The 19,468-nt window shown below is 43.6% G+C and overlaps 1 protein-coding gene across 1 annotated transcript in view; it reads right to left on the reverse strand.

Annotated features, from left to right (window-relative positions):
• Ism1 (isthmin 1) overlaps positions 1–18,879 on the reverse strand; it is a 76,235-nt gene extending 57,356 nt beyond the window's left edge. The window contains exon 1 of the mRNA XM_021642556.2: positions 18,642–18,879. Coding sequence (XP_021498231.1) covers positions 18,642–18,779 — 138 coding nt within the window. The 5' untranslated portion in view covers positions 18,780–18,879. The remainder of the gene's footprint in view (positions 1–18,641) is intronic.
• Between the last annotated feature and the right edge of the window lie 589 nt (positions 18,880–19,468).

Below are 19,468 nucleotides of genomic sequence, written 5' to 3' on the forward strand. Positions count from 1 at the left end.
ATCCTGGCAGGTTGCCATGGCATTTCTATTTACACCACATTCTAAGTGGCATGAAAAAACACCAACCCAAAGGCACAACAGACACATACAGGAGCCCTTAAAGTAAAATAAATTGAGTTAATGGTTTGAACAACCTTGGAGCAACCATACAGAGCCCATAGAAGAGACGCAGCCTCGTAATTAGTGCGTGTCCCCATCCTCTTTGTTTTTCCTCTGCTCATATCAGGAAGATGGGAATCCTGTTTTCTTTGGCTTCACAGCACATGATTCCACCCTTATAGGGGGTGGTAACATTCTGTAATCAAATCAGCTAGGTCTGGTTCAACCCATTTCCCTTCTTTTCTTAAAATTAGAGCCAAGGGAATTGATGTTCACTTTTTGATTATCCCAGACTCTAGAAGAGCCACTGAGTGAGTTTCAGGGCTGCAAGGATGTGGGGAGGAATCTAGAGCAGAAAAGCAACCTCCACAGCATCTTCTGCAGAGCTTGGCTCATTATTCCCACCTACTGTTTGGAGTATAATCTTTCTTTGAGGTCCTATTACTCAGCAAAGATTGTGAGTTTTTTTTTTAAATGGTTACTTTGCATATTTTTTTTATTTTTTAAAAAATCCATAGATTTTTTTTAGTTTTTAAAAAACTGAGTTGTCTTCATCAAAAACCACAGCAGGGGACTTTCAAACACTTCAAGTGGTCTGGCCATTTTTTTTTTTTTTTCGAATGGACCAATGAGAGAAAAAAGGCAAGGATTTTCTCAGCAGCCTGTTTCTAACCAAGTGAGCTGATAGTGGAGCAGAGAGCCTCTCCAGGAGTGATGAGGTCGAGGTCAGGAGTGGATGACTCAGTTGGTAATTTACTTTTTTGAGATACATTCTCTTCTAGCCCAGGCTGTCTTCAGACTCAGTATAAGGCCAAAGCTGTCCTTGAACTACCGATCCTCCGTCTTCCACTTGTCATGTGCACCAGCACACTCAGAGACTTGGTTACACAGAGAATGCTTCATGTGCTGTGGACTGAAAACTCCTGCAGTAAGTAAACATTTCTGAAAGGATCACTTCAGTTCATTTAATTTTGAGCAGCTGGTGATTGTGAATACAGATGCCTCCTTCTCCACCACCTGCTTCATATTTCATGTTAAACCAATGCATCCTTTGTAAGTAGTTTTTCTTTTTCTTTCATAGACAGTTGGCAACAGTCTTGACTTTTTGGTAGGTGTGAAAACAATCCATTCTTTTCTAATCCTGTCCCAGTGTCTGAAAATGCTAATAACTAACACCAAGAGTTTTCACACCAGCATTACGAGGAGTGATGTCTAGATGGCCATCAGATGGCAACACATAATGGACTCAGGAGCTTAGTTTTGACTCAACCCTTAATAAGTGTTTGCTGTACTGAAGAGCAGCTTCTAATAAGCTAATGTGTAACAGGATAGAAAGTTGCCATTTTGTCCAATCTCTGTAGGGTGGCCCTCTGGAGTAGATAGGCTTGTTTTATTCCCAAGGTCTTGCAGAGCTTAGGGAAAGGGTTGGGGCATAAATATAATAAGTCAGTTAGTTCAAAAGAGCCCCTATGTCAGATGGAAGGCTCAAGAGCCAATGGCTGAACTTCAGGAGGTTTGGGAATATGTAACCACAGTGATGTTTATTACATGGAGAGTCCATCTCACAGCATTCCCAAAGGTATTTTTTTTTATTATCTGAAGTTACTGCTTCTCTTTATTGTACATGATGTCCTATAAAGAAGATATATATCCACTATTGAGCTTTCAAAGAGGAGCATGGGGCCAGCTTCATTTAAAGGGAATGAAGTTAAGCAGTAAATTTGCTGGTCATTCTTTTCATAAGAACAGTGTCTTGGTCAGCAGTTGGTCTTTGATGTCCTAACAATAGCACCGAACCTTGAAGGCTGAGGAGCACCCCTATATCACAAAACTTAGTCTACATTCATTAAAATGCGGAGACCAGCTTGCACGGCAACAGGCAGCAGGAAGTGCAGAGACTGGGCCAGTCTCCACAGTTTTCCCTGCTTGCTGTTTTCTTGGTGGTATTTTTAACTGAGTATGATACCCATGTGATAGTGTGCATACACAGTTCAGCAAAATTCATGAACATGGGCCACCTATGTTATGAGCACTCAGACGAACAGAGACTATATAATCAGAGAGAGTAGCCACTCGAGGCAATTTCTTGATGGGGGTAACCTCTATCCTCCCTCCCTGTGTCCTCCCGTCCACCTTCATGTATTCGTTTGTCATGTTTTGATGTTGGGATGTGCAGGACTAATGGCCGATGGTGTTTTGTGACTAGTTTCCTTCACACAGCTTTATGTCGGTGAACTTAAAGCCTGGGCATAGCTATTTGCTCGCTCTAGGCACGCGCTCAGCTGTCTTCTTATCCATCCTACTAGTCATGATATTGGGCTGCTTTGAGGTTGGGATGAGTTTAGTGACGTCATGACTATTCTTTCCCTAGTCTTTAAGTGCACTGACCATGAGTCCCTCACCAGGGTGGAACTGATGGGGAGTGCCATGTTACTTTGCACAAACTGTTTCCCACAGTGCTTGTATCAATCTACACTCCCACTAGACCACTGGGTTGCTCAACATTATTACCAACATTTAGTACCTACCAGGATTATTTTTTTCTATTTTACTATTCCAGTGGGAAAGTGCAGTGGTTTTATGTCTTCATAGTGGTCAGACATTCCTTTAGAAGTTTTTTTTTTGGGAGGGGGAAGAAAGGGGTTTGGAGGGAATGTTATTCTATAATAGAATGCTTGCTAGTATGTACATGGCCTTAGGCTTAATTTCCAGCAATGCAAAATAGGAGTCATGTTTTCACTGTACTTTAGTCAGGGTTCAATGCTGCGATGACCACCAAATGAATACATTATTAGGAAACTTGAGTGAGATTGGTTCCAAGTTCATAGTTGACTCAAAAAGAAATAACAGGCAATGTGTAATAGAATTAAAAAGGTCGTGTTCAAATAAATGAGAGGAGTTGGTCCACTGAGAAGAAAACAAAACAAAATTAAGATAAACTTCTTTGGAGGTACAGGGAAGTCAGAGACAGAGAAAATATAGCAGAAAAGGACCTAAAGGATCTGGAGTCATTGGTCTGCAAGTTGATTGGATGTCAACAAGATAAGACTGAAACTATAAAAGGCTGACACTGTTGAGTAGAGAGCATTCTAAACCCCTGTCACCTGCTCCTGAATAGACCATAAGAAGATGAACTTGTGGCATCCAAAGAAAAAGAAGACCTGCTTCATCACAATATGAAATCCTTCTGGGCAGTAGCAGCTCATGGACTGCCTTTCCCCAGGCATGTCCTGTTGCTCTTGCTGGAGAAAGGAAGAGAAGGCAGGAAAGGGTACCCCTTCATCAGGCGAGTAGGTTCAGACTTAGATTGGTAATGTGCTGTGATTGATGGGTACCATGTTTCCGGGCACAGTTCCATCCCTATCATGCAACACATCATGTTTAAGCACAGAAGGGGTAACCATCATAAGAAATGAAGAGTGCATGTGTAAGCCTTGACTCAGAAGTGACACTCCCTGGAGTAGAATCTTTTGCTGACACAGCAACCTGTGAGAGGAAATATATGTTCCAGCTCCACTCCAGTGTAGCCCGTATCTAATTTCTCAGGAAAAGGACACTTTGGGCATTATCCTTCTGTTCCCTCTCACTTTGGCCCCAAAGCTACACAGAGTAGTCTTACTCTATAGCCTTGAAAGATGGCTGTGGTCACTGGAAATTATATTCCCTATTTCCACAAGGCAGAAAGAAAAGTTTCCTTGTTTCTTCCTTTCTTATCCCACAGGAGACAACAGAAGCACCAGCACTGGTGTGAGGTCTATGGTGACTGGATAGCAGGCAGCTGCATGGACCGGCCTGGACAATATCAATTCTGCAAAGTGTTTCCCTCCATGTGAAGTATTCGCAGGAACACACTGGTAAAGCTTGCTGTGGTGACATTGCCCATTATCAGCTTCTTCAACTGCAAAGCGAAGACATTTTCACTGGGAAATGTAGAAGTAAAGAGACATCAAGTCCTAAAAGCAAGGTGCACAGTGAGTGCTCAGCGCTAGTGTTTGCATCACCATTATTACCACCACTGGTTTTCAAAGTGACGTTCACAGATTAAGAGGATGCCACTTCCTGGCCAGAATGTCTGTTTCTAGATGAGGAAATAAAATCCAGAGACTTGATGTGATTTCCACACATCACAGAATTCTCAGTACTAATGCCTATATGTTAAAACTTTACTATGGGACACAAAAGCCATTACAACATTATAACTTCCCAGTGATGTAGCAATTTTTGTTCAGTTTCACTGCATGGGATGCAGAGGCAAATGCTTTTGCTTAAGGCATACTCTGAAATGAGAAGCAGAAGAGGCAGCAGCCACTCTTTGGTCCTTCTGTGGGGCTTTGTGATTTGATTTAGTTGGTGGATATTAGCAGGTATAACTCAGGCAAAGGGCTGAACTATGGTCTGTGCACACCTGCCTATTTTTGCCTTTCTGTACATTTAAAAAATGATTGATTTTTTTCCATTGGTGTTTTGCCTGCATGTACATCTGTGTGAGGGTGTTAGGGTCTCTGGAACTGGAATTACTGACAGTTGTGAGCTGCCCTGTGGGTGCTGGGAACTGAACTCAGGTCCTTTTGAAGAGTGGCCTTCATATGCTCTTCATATAAGAGCAGTTAAGTGCTCTTAACCACTGAGCAGTTTCTCCAGTCCCTTTTGTATGCATTTGTCATCATGAGATAAAGGTTTAGCAGTGAGCCTGTGGGCCTGGAGAGGTGAAAGATTTGTGGAGCAAATGTGAACCTGAGCCAGGAATTACTGAGGAACTTGCCCAGGCCTGGGCTCTAGCTCTCTCACTGGCCACTGAAGGTGTGGATGCATGATAATTATTGGAGGCTACCGAATTTTATTTACAAGTGGCCCTGTAACATTTTTAGGGGTAGCGGAATAATACAGAACCGAAAGTAAGTGTTTTCTGGGCATTGAGAAGCACACTTCTAGACTACTGCTTCTTGAATTGTAATCTGCCTGTTATCAGGCCATTTGGGACGGACACAAAGAGATGCTAGTGAGACTGACCTACAGAATTCTGGGTAAAAGGGCTGAAAAGGCATCCTGGGCATCTCCTGTGGGCTTCTGGGTCACGACTGCATTTGGTGAGCACGTGGGCAGCAGATGGGGCATTTCTTTCCCCCACTGAGCACCCTGCCTGAGTCAGGGCACTCTATCATGCTCTGCCACACAGCGTGGCCAGAAGAGATCCCGCGGTTGTCTGCCTTTCCATCATTACATGTTCTGCTTCTTGGAGTTTAAGGCTCCAAGGGAACCAATCTGGGTCAACATGATTGAGACGGAAAGCCTTCCCCTGGTTTACTTGATTTGCTGTCGGACAGGAAATGGGAGGATGCTGAGGATGGTTCACTGGACAGCAGCAGCACGGGAGAAGCTCGGCCACACTTGTAACCGGTTTTCTAGCCCAGCACCCACCGGTCATTCTCCATCCTCACTTGACAGTGACCACCATATCACTGTTATGATTTCACTTGGATAACGGAGCCATGTGGGATTTTGTACTTTGGTTGTTCTGACAGGATATAAAAACTCTTTCCAAGGATACAGGGGTTCTTATCTCTCTCCTTCAGATTCTCACAATACACTGGAGGTCAAATACTGATATTATAATTGAAAAACATCTTTCTGGAATTCAACTTCCAAACCCTGTGAGGTTCTTAAATGGTGACACAGAGCTGCTGTGGATCCTAAGCACATAATAAGTGCATTAAAAATATTGACATGATTTCTTAGTAAGTTAAACATGCAACATCCATATGGCCCAACCATTTTTCTCCTAAATATATACCCAACAGAAACGAAAGCACATGTTTACACAAATGTTCACAACATTTCCATTTTAATCGTTCCCAAATAGGAAACAACTTAAATGTTTTTCAGTAGGCCAATGGATTAACATACTGTAATGGAGCCATGCAAAGGAATACTAATTGACAATAAAAGAAAAAAATTTTTATGAATAGAAGGATAATTGTTAATTTAATTCTGTGAGTAAAGAAACCATATCATATGTATGAATGTACTTACAAAAATCCAGGAAATACCAAATGAATCTATAGTGACAGAAGGCAGGACAGCGGCTGCCTAAAGATTGCAAAACATCACACAAAAAAAGCTCACTTAGCACCTATGGGTGAATGGATTAGAATTACAGCTGATTTTGACCCTAATGACTATATAATTATGTAAACAATGGCCAATAATCCTATATATCAAAACATCTATTATTTTAGCTGTGGGAGATGAGGTCTTTGAAAAGGGATTGTAGGTAAGGTGTTCTTAGAGACTTTTCTAGAAGACCTCAGCCTTCCAGAATTTGTAGAAGGTGTGCTAAAGGTAGGCACTGAATGCAAATCAACAAGAGCTATGCAAGGCAATCAGCATGTCTGATAGGAAACTCCTTTATATATGGGAAACTCCGTAAGTGAAGTTGCGCATACCCTGGTAACAAATGACAGGAGCCAGGTATGTCCTATCAGCAATCTGCAAAGCAGTAGAGAAAACCACAGTAGGGACTGGCGATCTAATGCATGCTACAGAAGGGAACACTGCTCTAGAGTTAGCCATAGGTAAAAACCTCACACTGTAATCACAAACTCAATGCTGTAAAATACTTACTGGAGTTCATGGACCTCTACCCACAGAGAGAGGAGCAATGGTTTTAGAAAGAAGTAGCATAATATCTCGAGGATTGATTGCACATGCAGGAACTGTAGATGAAGAATTAAAGGGAGAGATTGAGAGTACGGCGTACATAAAGCAGGAGACTAGATTGCTCATGTCAAAGGCAAAGGAGCTGTGATGGAAAGAACAGGAGGATTTGGAAGTGCTGGAAGACAGGCTTTTTAAGCAAACTGTTATCAATGACCAAAGATCAAAATTAAAACTAAACAGTATTGAAATTGAAGTTTTGGTGGACACAGAAGCATATGTAATTAAAATCTCATGAGAATCTTGGAATCCAGATTAGCCCCTTCACAAGGCATCTACACAGTTTGTAGGGATTAAAACATTAACCCAAGGAAAACAAAGTGTAAGATAAATTAAGTGTGTGGGGCCAGAAGGTCAAGTAGGAAGATTAAGGCCTTATGTGCAGATACAGCGGTAAAGCTATGGAGAAGAGACCCGCTACACCAATGGGGAGCTCAGATTAACATTCCGTCAATCTCAGACGACTGATGCCTATTTAACTGACACTGTATATTGACATCTTATGGAATATGGCTTGATTGTTTCTGTGTTTAAATGAGAACGCCCAGGGGTCTAGTTTAAAAAATTCAAAATGCTGGCCTTGATATGTGTGGATTCATTGTGATCTCATTGTACCTTGATAAACAGAAAGGAGTAATAACAACTTCCAGAAATAACAAATAATGCTTTATTAACTCTACATTTTTGAATGTCAATGAAGCAGGAACAACAGCTGCTGAAAGACACTGGATTATAGAAAAATACTACTGAATTAGATCAAGCTGTATACTTTAAAGATGTTTTAACATCAGAATTGAAGTCAGAGAGTGTGCTACAATTGGAAGAGGTTTTGCCTAAATTTCCACAGGTGATTTAAAAAAAAAAAAAAACAACTATGGGTTCCACCAAAATTGATAAAGATCTGTTCCGAATAAGAGAAGCTTCCACATGAAAAGCAGGACTGAAGAAAGGAAGAGACTCAGAAAGACACTAACACAGGGAATACAGAAAACGAATTTCTCTGCATGGGGACAGCTCAACAAACTGGAAAAGGACAAATTGTTTATCGGATTGGTGGACTGGAAAACCTTGATGCTGAAATGAACATTTGCTAAAGGACAGAAGATCAGGACTGCAGTTATGAAGCACAATTGTATCAGCGGATCTTCAGAAGCATATTCAGACTGTTAAGTTTATGGGATTGATAATTATTCCTGTTGTGATAGTTAAACTGTGTACAATTTTTAGCTTGAACAGAAACAGGGAAGATGTAGAAGAATTTTAATCCAGCAACATTGCTGCTCTGGCAAGAGATAACATCTAAAGACCTTGTAGGTGTATGTGACCTGGCGGGAATACAGACATGCCCTCAGTATACACCTTTGAAAATAGCATACACAATGTATACATGGTATACACAATGAAAGTAAAATCAGTTCATAAAAGGAAGCAGCTATGTTTGAAAGTGAACTCTAATCGAGGAGCAGACAAAGTGAGGAATCAGAGAAAGATCTGACAGAATGTGTTAGAAATAGGATATGTCCAACCTTCACAATAGCAGGACAGGAAAGAGAGGCTGAAGAGAGCAGCACAGGGAAAGTTGAGGGGCGAAGAAAGGTTGCAGAGAATGAGAAGGAGCCAGAAGATTAGATCAGATTGCCAGAGTTAGTTTGAGGCCAAGCAGAGAAATTCAGCCAGAAGCCAAGAGAAGCCAGGCCGAATCAGCCAGTTTTTCTGAGCCAGAACAGCTAAGTTGAACCAGCCAATGAGAGTGAATTTATCCAGCCGGTAAGTTTCAAAGATTGAAACATTCTAGGTCAAGGTAGCAAAAAGAGGCTGGAGCTGAAGCCATCAAGGTGTGGGTTAGCAGAAGATTAGACTGTATGGAGCCTAGGAGCTCCAGGCCAAGGACTAGGGATGGTTAGAAGAGAGAAAGAAATGCTCTGTGCTCAGCTCAAGCTTGTGTGTTCATATAGCTTGGGTATGGCTCTCATCTCATCCCCTCATCAGAGGAAATAAAAACATCTACGTGTGTGTGTGTGCGCGTGCGCACACTTTATTTTTGTTGAGCTGAGTATTTTGTTTGGATGCTGTAGAAGTAAGTAATGCTTGGAGTGAGTATGGCATTATTATCAGATTCCTGAATCCTTCATGTATATTCTAATTATCCCTTGTTTGAAAATAGGTGTGTAGTGTCCAGCAGGAAATGGCTTGGCCTATTGCCTTCTATGTCTGTATTCTTTTTTCCAGGTCACTGGTGTTGAATACTTGGAGACTGAATTGTTCCATACTGTAAACCCAGCAGCTCAGGAACCCAAACTTGAAGTCATAAATTCAGTTTCGTGGGGCCTGCTCCGGTGTGTCTTCTAGGAAGCACAGGAAAGCTGCTCTTATGGAGGAATGGAGGGATGTTGGTCACAGACATAATCTACATGAGATGATTCCCTTTACTAACATGGGCAGAGGTCAATGCCAACAGGAAGAAGGAGTCGTTAACCTATTGTTTTCACTTGTGCTCAGTTTACAGAAATAACTTTCCAGTGACATCTGCTGGTCTATTTTGGGGAGTTGATGCGATTTATCAAAGCGCATTGCCTTGCCTTCTCAGGCATTAGATGACAACCATACACAACTCTCAGGAGTTCCCAGAGTCGTTCATCCTTTCATTTAAAATAGAAAATGGCCACAGGAGTTAATTTCCCAAGGGAAAATGGGCCAGCCATAGCCCTAAGCACCAGAAATTTGCATTTTTACCTAATTATGACCTTTGTTATTCATGAATTTTCCTAGCTGTGGGAAGGTATGAAACATTGGATTCTCTTCCTGCCCATAACACAGCCTTTCCTGAGGCTTAAATTTGTTAATGACGATAAACAGGTGTCTCATGGAAGCTCTGCCCTGTCTTTCCAGTGGTGTTCTACTCTGCTGCTATCTAAACAGGAAGTTACCCCAAAGACTAATGTTTATGTGTATAGTATGTTTTGGTTCATCTAAAAGCAAACCTGAGTTATCTCCCAGACAAGATTTCAGGAATTGCTAGATGAGAAGGAGAAGGCAGGAAGGGAAGGAGCATGAGAACACACTATTGGGAAAATAGCTAGCGTTGACCGTAGTGCTTAGCGTGAAGAGGAATGCTGGGCTTTAGTGTGTTGGCGTGATTGCCCAGTGCGCCATCTTGCTTCTTGACTGATATGCACAGAAGACAGGCAATGGTTTTTCTTTTGTTCACCTGGGTGTTTGTCTGCATGTATGTATGTGTGTCATGTGCTGGCCTGGCGCCCATGGAGGGTGTCAGCTCCCTTAGAACGGGGTCACAAATACCCACGAGCTGCCACGTGATGGGAAGCACACCCAGGTCCTCCGCAAGGGCAGCAGGTGGTCTTAACTTCCAAGCCAAATTTCCATTCCACAAGACAGTGTTATACATTTCATGTTCACAGATTGTTTTGAATTTCATACATTGGGTTTTAAAAGATGCAAAGTGAGACACTTTCCCCCAACAAGAAAGTCCCTTGTCATTCTTTGAACTCACGCATGTAAGATAAGGTTAATAAGATGCTGTTGTTCTAGGACCTAAGTAATCTGTTTCGGGGAAAGCCATGTGTAGTTGCGTGGATCATTTGAGGAAGAATTTCTTTCAGTTGTGCATATAGTATATGTAATATAATAATTATATATAATAAATATAAATATGTAATAAATTCTACTTCAAATGATATATAAAAACTAATAGAATAAAATATGTATTTAAAAAAGTACACACACATATTTCATTCTATCAGTTCTGTTTCTCTAGAGAATCCTGACTAATACAGAGAAATATTCTTTATTGTCACTGAAGAAAGAGGATTCATCACCAAGTTACAAAATGTTCAACTAGGGGTTGGCTGCAAAAGAAGAATGCTCTTAGGAGCAGAGAGGAAAAACGGAACCAAAGGAAGCACTAAAATATTGTAAAACAAACCCAAAGAAAACAAGCTGAAGAATCAGATAACTGAAATTAGAGGAGAGAGAGGAAGTCACATAATAATCTTCAAACCGGTGTGCAGCATTTTTTGGAAAGAGGGCAGGCACCTACCTGTGAACATTCAGGAGATAAAAAGTGAGCACAAAATTAAGTTATAGCCCAAGGGACCTAAAGGTATACCAAAATAAGATTGTTCTGAGAATGAGGATTAAAAATATTTGAATGACATAAAGAAGATGTTTTAGGGCGCAGATGGAAGTTTGATACTGCAGATATAATCTTCCTTAATAACAATTTTCAAGACACCCTTCAATCCCAAACATCAATATACTTTTAAAACCATGGCTTAAAGGAAATGACTAAGAGCTGGCAGAAACAGTAGAGCTTTTTGTTCTCAAAAACTAAAATAAAATTACAGTGCTTCAGTTCAGTGTGATCAACCAAACATCTGTGTTCACCTCTTTTCCTCCATGTCTTATACTGAGATGTCATAAGAAATAGAAAAATCAGCTGGGAGGGGGGATAGGCTTTGGGATAATTCCATGACAACCAATCAGAAGTGAGACATTTCAGGACTGAGAAAATAGAAGAAAGGTTTTCAGAAAACTTAGTCCCTGAGAAAATATTCTTTAATAGCATCAAGAACAGTTTAATATTAATTACTAGAAATCTACTTACAAGAAATGAAAACATTTGCTCACAAGGGGACCTGTCCAGGCAGTAACATGGCCTCACCTACATTATACAAAGATCTGGAAATGCTCTGTGCACTCACTGGGGGAGTGGGCCGTGGACAAACAAAGCATGTAACAGTGAAGAATCACTCAGTCCTAAAGAAGGGAAGTCCACTGATACACACAACTTTTCAAAGAATCTCAAAAGTAGCCCATTAAGTAAAGGATATCAGACATATAGAAAAATGCACAGTTCTGTGCGTGAGCTCCGGGACAAGCAAGATAATCTGCAATGGTGGGCGTCCTGGGAAGGACGGCTGCCTACGATGCACAGCCACGCGGAAGCCTTCCAGTGTGATAGCGAAAGCCGCATCTCCAAACTTTGATGGAAGATACACAGCCACATACAACTATCGAAAATGCAGCTGAACTCTTGGAATTTGTCCACTTTATTGTATGCGAATTATACATTGTTTTGAAGACATTTTCAATTTGATTTTCATTATGATTTTCTCAGAGATATAAATTACTACTACCAGATAGAGAAATATTACACAATTTGAATAGGCCATTGACAGTGGAATACCTAGAATATGAATCAAGGTTCCAATGAAAGAGATAGAAAGCTTAAGAGGATTTTAAGAGAATTCTAATATTATTTTAACTGACATCCAATGTTTGCTATTTAAAGTGCTAGTGAAAGAAAATCGAATCCTTGCCACGAGTGTGTAAATTGTCAAAGCTTAATGCCAGCTTCCATACACACGCTAGGGGAAAGCAAACGCTTGTAAGCAGGTATCGCTAAGAGTGTCTTTTCTAGGTTCCAGGACAAAATTGATAAACATAACAAAAATTAATATCCTATCCTCCAAAGCATCCAAACCTGTAAAATAATCTACAAAACAACAATGTGAAATTTTGTTTTTCTGTTTATTTTCTAGAGAGAGAAGGAAGTCCTGGAGTTGGATTGCTGGGGGGGGGGGGGGGAAGCAGGGAGGTGATGGGAAGGGGAAACCATGATCAGAATATATTGTAGGAAAAAATCAATTTAAAATACAAATGAACATAAAACCTTTCTCAAGAAAAAAATTTAGTCCTAGCTGGGAGAATTTAAGTAGTAAGACATTTAAAATAATTCTCATTAAAATGTTATTAATTTAAAGTGAAAGACCCCCAAAGTTCACTAGGATATATTTAGTATAAATTTCCAAGAATGGTTTTGAACATTGATCGATCAGTTGTGTACGTGTGTAGTACGGTAGTGTGTATATGTGTGAGTGTGTGTGTGAGTGTAGAGTATGCGTGTTTGGAGTGAGTGTGTATCCCACACCACAGTGTGCTGGTGGAAGTCAGAGGACAACTTATGGGGACTCGGTTCTCTCTTTTAAAATGCGAGGTCCTGAGGTGGATTTGAGTCCTCACAGATCTTCAGGCTTGGTGCAACAGCCCTAACCTTATGTCACAGACCATGACCACATTGAAAACAAAAAACAAAAGCAACCCAGGCTGGTCACCCTCCTACAGCATAATCACATTACAGAGAACACGCTGACATTTGCACATGAGTAGATATCTGAAGAAGGAGACTTACATACGTGAAAAGTTCAGTAATAATTCCAAAGCATATTGCTGTTCTAAAACAATGTAACTACAAACTTGTTTGAACAAAATGTATTTTAAAAAATTTTACAATCTCTAACAAAAAAAAGTCATAGGGAAAAGATTGGGAATTGACTCCATTTTACAAAGCCAGCTACTGTATGGCCAAGAGTAGCATAAACAGAGCAAGTTGGCTAAGATAATCACAAAGCAGGAGGAAGAGAAGGTAAATATTGCAGTGTGCAAGCATTCCTCCTGAGTCACACAGGTCTTAACGCAGCTCGGCAGATCTTCTGAGCTGGAACTAGAACCTGTTTCCTGTCCTGAGAACTAAAGCTGACCCCACGAGGAGAACATTTGTTAAGGGGTCTTACGCCTGCTTTCACTGGCTGGCTGCTCTGAGCCCACCCTGTGGGGATGAAGGTGAGAGGGTGTGCGGAGGGAACAGATGGGCGATGACTAGCAACAACCATCCTTTATGGGTGAGGTCACCACACTACCTCATCCACATTACACCAACACAGGACCTAAATACAGGAATAATTTCAGGAGAGACGAACGGAAGAACCGCCCGCTGAGCCCAGAGCTGGTTGCTGTCCTACAAACTCATGAGCAAATAAGATGTGGCTGCATTTAAGCCACTAAACTGTAGAGTGGGTTGTCAGGTAGCTGCAGGGCAGTAGGTCCGTTATCCATCCCTTACAAAGGGTTCCAGTGATAAGAGCAATTCCTGACAGGAACGTGTGCATGCCAGCCGGGAAACAAGAAACAAACATAAATGCCTATCAACTTGAGTCAAGGCTGGAGGAATCTTGTTGACAGACGGGAACAAGAACTTGGACTCTACAGTCAGCCTGTCTGGGTCCACGGCCTGGGCCTGCCCTTCCCCCCGACTCCAGCTGTGTAGCTTTGAGCAAGTCACTTCAACCTCTTCAGTTCTTTGTATCCTCATTGGTGGAATGGACACCAGTCCTCCTTGTCTATAGTTTCACTTTGTTGGTTCTAGTTACCAGCAATCAAATGTAGTATAAAAATACTAAATGGAGCAAATGTCCTTGTTATATAATTGAATATATTTTGGCTATATGTCTAGGAGTGGTATAACTGGATCTTGAGGTAGCACTATTCCTAATTTTCTGAAAAAGCACTAGATTGATTTCAACCATGTTTGTAGCAGCTTTATTCATAATAGCCAGAATCTGGAAACAACCCAGATGTCCCTCAGCTGAGGAATGGATGCAGAAACTGTGGTACATTTACACAATAGAATATTACTCAGCAATTAAAACGAGGGAAATCATGAAATTTCAGTCAAATGGTGGGAACTAGAAAAGATCATCCTGAGTGAGGTATCCCAGAAGCAGAAAGACACACATGGTATATACTCACTTATAAGTGGAGATTAGACATATAATATAGGATAAACATACTAAAATCTGTACACCTAAAGAAGGTGTAAGAAGGAGGACCGTAGGTAAGATGCTCAATCCTCATTCAGAAAGGCAAAGGGGACAGACATTGGAAGAAGGAGAAAACAGGGAACAGGACAGGAGCCTACCACAGAGGGCTTCTGAAAGACTCTACCCAGCATGGTATCAAAGCAGATGCTGAGACTCATAGCCAAACTTTGGTCAGAGTGCAGGAAATTTTATGAAAGAAGGGGGTGATAGAAAGACCTGGAGGGGACAGGAGAGCAACAGAACCAAAAAATCTGGGCCCAGGGACCTTTTCTGAGACTGATATTCCAAACAAGGACCATACAAGGAGATAACCTAGAACCCTTGCACAAATGTAGCCCATGGCAAGCTCAGTGTCCAAGTGGGTGCCCTCGTAAGGGGAACAGGGTCTGTCTCTGACATGAACTCGGGAGCTGGCTCTTTGATCACCTCCCTTTGAGAAGGGAGCAACCTTGTCAGGCCACAAAGGAAGACAATGCAGTTAGTCCTGGTGAGACCTGATAGGCTATGGTCAGAGGGAAGGAAAGGAGGACCTCCCCTATCAGTAGACTTGGGGAGGGGCATAGGAGATGAAGAGGGAGGAAGGGTGGGACTGTGAGGAGATGAGGGAAGGACTACAGCTGGGATACAAAGTGAATAAACTAATTAATAAAAATAAATAAATAAATGCTAAATGGAAAATACTAGAAATAGCTAATTTCTAAGCTCTAAATGGCATGCTGTACTAGCTAAAGTGATAAAATCTTTCTATTTTTTTTTATTAAAAACTTTTGTTCTTTCTTTATCATAGGTGTTTGGGTAGAGGAGAGACAGTGTTTGCAGGCTTCGGTAATACCTGGGGTTTCTGGCCTTCACCAAGGTCTCAGAATGACGCGGTGGAGGATAAAGAGGTGACTGCCACTTCCTTGGAGCCACTGTGAGGAGCCCCACCTGAGGGAGGCTTTCCTTCTAGTGCTCTGCGGCTTGGCCGGGTGTGCACGCAGCTATAGGTGGGTAAAGAGGCAGCATGCTTGCTCATAAAGGTGACAGATCAAGAGCAAAATCTTTTCACTCAAGTTCAGGGGTCAGCTTCCTTTCATGCTATTGTAAAAATAACCACTTTGACATTTTATTAAAATTGCTTAAATCTCATTGCTTTAATGAGGTCATGTTTTACTACTAAAAATTACAATTCTAGATGTGACTCAGATTTATTAGATGATACATGAGAATTCCATTTAAAAAAGAGATGGCATTATTTTGATTATAATTATTATTGTCTTTTGCTTATGAAGCCTATATTTTGAAATGTTTTATGTTCCAGGCTGCTTTTATTATATGTGATTGTTTTCTCATTATCATTTAAAGACATATGAAGAAAGTAATCAGAGTATCTGACAATAGAAATTCATAATAAGATGTCATCAAGAAGTCACCAAACATGACAGTTCCGTGAATTTTCATACAGCTAGTGCCGACAGCTGAAAAATTCTTACTGGATACTTTATGACCCGCTGGCTAACAGAGAGAGATTATGTGCTCAAACATTGTACTGCCACCTCATAGCAGACTACCTGCAGCGATGGAACAGCCCCAAAACCAACAAAGCAGCTTCCTAAACTGCCCAGAAGCATCACAGAAATCTTGCTCATGATTTGAAGCGCATTCACATATGGATGTAAGTACAGATGCCTATATAGACATGTATCCGTTGGCCATTGGCACAGTAAGACTATAAATGCGCATCTGAAGATGAAATGTTTAAAAGCTGCCTCTCTTTTGTAGCCAGTATCATGAGTTTGCCAAGAACTTGGAATATGTATATAACATTTGAAATACAACACACAAAATAAAAGGAATACGTTTTAATACCATAAAATAAAACAAACAAATTAAGGACCTTCTAGAGCTCCAGTTTTCCACTGAGTTTCCCAGCCTCAGTTTCTCCACTTGAAAGCGGGAGGATGGCAGTACCTAATTCCTGAGGCTCTTTTCTTTGAGCTCAGAGATGTTAATGCGTATAATGTGGCAGGACACTGCCCATCACACAGAACGCACTCATGGATCTGAACTAAAGGTTTGCCTCTTTAAACACTCCAACCACAGAGCAGCTGAGGCGAGCTCAGCAGTGCCTGCTTCATAACATAAGGGGCCACTGAGTTTCTGATGACCAAGAAGGACTTTGGAAGAACAGACACCATAGAAGCAAACAGTCTAGATGGGATTTAAAACCGGGCATGAGATGTCCAGAAAACTGAAAAGAATTCAGTGGTCACAGGCTTTTCTTCAAATACACCTGCTGCTAGCAAAGGCAGACAGCATCTGGCAGACAGCAGATAAATGTCTTTTGCAGGTTCAGTTGGCTCTGTCCATTGGAGTCATATCACCGTGAGCCCAAGAAATAACTTTGGTCAGGAAGAATATAAAACTTTTATAAGAAGAAATTACAAAAAGAATAAAATTACAAACTAAGCTGTTAAAGCCATCATTGGGCTTGGTTAAGGGAGAGCTTTGGCTGCCATCACAACTGAGTACTGTAACGAGATAGACTGACAGCTACTGGATTAGCAGCTACTCAGGACCCCAGAAACTCCTAGGAGCAGAACTCTAACTCCCCCGTTGCTCCTGCCTTTTGGGGGCTGTTCCTCAGCAAAAGCCCTCTGAGAATCCTATCCAATTCCACCAGCTGCTTCTCTCATTAACTTACTGTCGGGGTGGAAAAGGCCAACCGGAGATTATTCTAATGATAGCAAGCACCTCATAAAGAAATCTGCCAAGTTTACTTTTCCATAGAACACCATTTTTAAAGCTTTTCATGAGTCCATGAGGAAAGACAGCATCACATATAAAATCAGATTTCCAGAAGTTGAAGATATTAAGAATTATTCCTTCAGCATTCTGCATGGGGAAATATCATTGCTGTACAGGTTTACCCAAAGGGTAATGTGAGAGGCTCCTACAAAATCGGAGTGTTTTTAGAAGGGTCTGAGAGTGTTTGCGTATGTTACATTTTAAGTATATGTTTTTGCAGAGCTGCTTTGCATTTGTAAGATCACCTTGCTTTAGTCCAGCAGACAGCAAACGTGATATAATTAACCCACAGGTGGGAATGTGTGAATTTTAACAAGCTTCTTAATCTCTGTGTCTCACATTCACAGTCTGTAAGGCAAGGAGATTAACAGTCTTGTAGTGAGGTTTTGTGTGAGAGAGTAAATGAGTCGAGTCCTGTAACACACTTAAAACGGTAGTACAGTAAACGCCTGATATAGAGGAGTGTTCCAATAAACGCTCTTCTCAACAGCAGAGATGTGAAATCTCAGCACTGGAGATTTCAAAGTTTTAGTAGGCCTGGCTTGATGTCTTTGGCTGTGTCCTGAAGAAAGTCCTGTTCCGTCTAATCTAGTAGTTGTCCGGGTTTACGCCTGTCATAGCTCTAGAATCACGGGAAGGGCTTTCCAAAGTCATAGCGGAGAAGCCCATGCGGCCAGCCTTTACCCAGATCCCAACATTCACCCGGCATCTCAGCCGCTATGTGTGCCCGGCCTCAGCTCTTCCCTATTTTGGAGCTGAAAGGAAGCAACGGGATCCTGTTACTGGGAGGGAGTCTGTTACAACTTTATAAGTCCCAAGTAACTCCACACCAAATCCCCACAGGTGCCTTGATGTGCCCCTTGCACGGTGCAAAGCGGCACAGTCATCACAGGCAAGGTTGGGGTGTCTGGCTATTCTCCAGAAATTACGTCTTGACCTCTGACACCGCTTGCTCATCCATTAGAGTGCTTTCTTCTAAATACAGTTTGGGGATTTATCTTATATGGCCTCTTTGTGTCGCCTCACCTCTATTCTTCTTGCCTCCAGACACCTAAGTCTGGCAACACGCAGAAGCAAAAGCATCCTGCAGCCGGCCTGTGCATCCCAAGCCTAATACCCCTTACCGGTGCCAAAACCGTGAAGATCCGAGGAGCGCTGTAGCGCCTAGAACGCTTCCGCCCACCCGCTCTCCGCCCCAATCCCCTAGCCCACACTCTTCTGCCTGTGCAGAGCCGCTAGGCAGGAGCGCTCTTTGGTGGAACGGAGGACCCGCCTCCTGCCGTGTCCGGGGCGCTCGCCTAGCGCCTAGCCCGCCGCCCGGCTTCGCGCAACCGCGCACGCCCCCTCCGGCGGCGCACTCACCTGCAGCTGCGACCCGCTGACGTTGCCCGCGGCCGCGTCCGGCCGGTCGGCGGCTCCGGATCCGCGCAGAACGGTGATGTGCAGCGTGAGCAGCAGCAGCCCCAGCAGCAGGAGCAGTTCCGCGGCCAGGCGCACCATCCTCTTGAGTCGCGCGGCTTTAGGACCCCGCGCGGCGGGCGGCGGCGGCGGCGGCGGCGGGGGAGGAGGAGTCGGAGCCCCGGAGCTCGGCGGCGCGGCTCCCGCCTCGGCCCCCGCCGGGGCCCCGGTCCCCGGCCCGGCAGGGCTGGCTCTGGGGGGGCCCGGGGCACAGGAGCAGCCGCCGCCGCCGCCGCCGCACCACAGCGGAGCCACCGCGGGGCCGGGGGCGTGCGAGCCGGTGGCCGAGCAATCCCGGGCGCGGTCCGGCGGCGGCGCTGGGGACCCGGGGCTGTCCGCGGCCCGGGCCCAGCCAGGGTCCACCCTGCGGGCAGGGGGCTGCGGGGGCGGCGGCGGGGCGGGCGCGGCCGAGCCCCCGGGCGCACATGGGCGCCCCAGATGTGGCCGCGGTGCCGCAGCTGGAGCGGGAGCGGCCGCCAGAGGAGCGCGGGGCAGAGGCGGAGGAGGGGACGGAGGAGGAGGGGGGCTTCGACGGCGGCTCCGAGGCACCGCCGCTCCCGGCTCCCCGCCCCCGCGGCCCCGAGCCACTCACCCTCGGGGCCGCCGCCTTCCTCGCTGCGCGCTCCCCGGGGTCGCCAGCCCCGTCGCCCCGCGCGCCCCGTCCCCGGATGGGCTGGCTCCGGGTCGCCGCGGCTGTCACCGTTTGAGGATGCCGGGGGCGCCCCGCCGGC

The sequence above is a fragment of the Meriones unguiculatus genome, chromosome 4, assembly GCF_030254825.1.
Source record: "Meriones unguiculatus strain TT.TT164.6M chromosome 4, Bangor_MerUng_6.1, whole genome shotgun sequence".
Lineage (NCBI taxonomy): Eukaryota > Metazoa > Chordata > Mammalia > Rodentia > Muridae > Meriones > Meriones unguiculatus.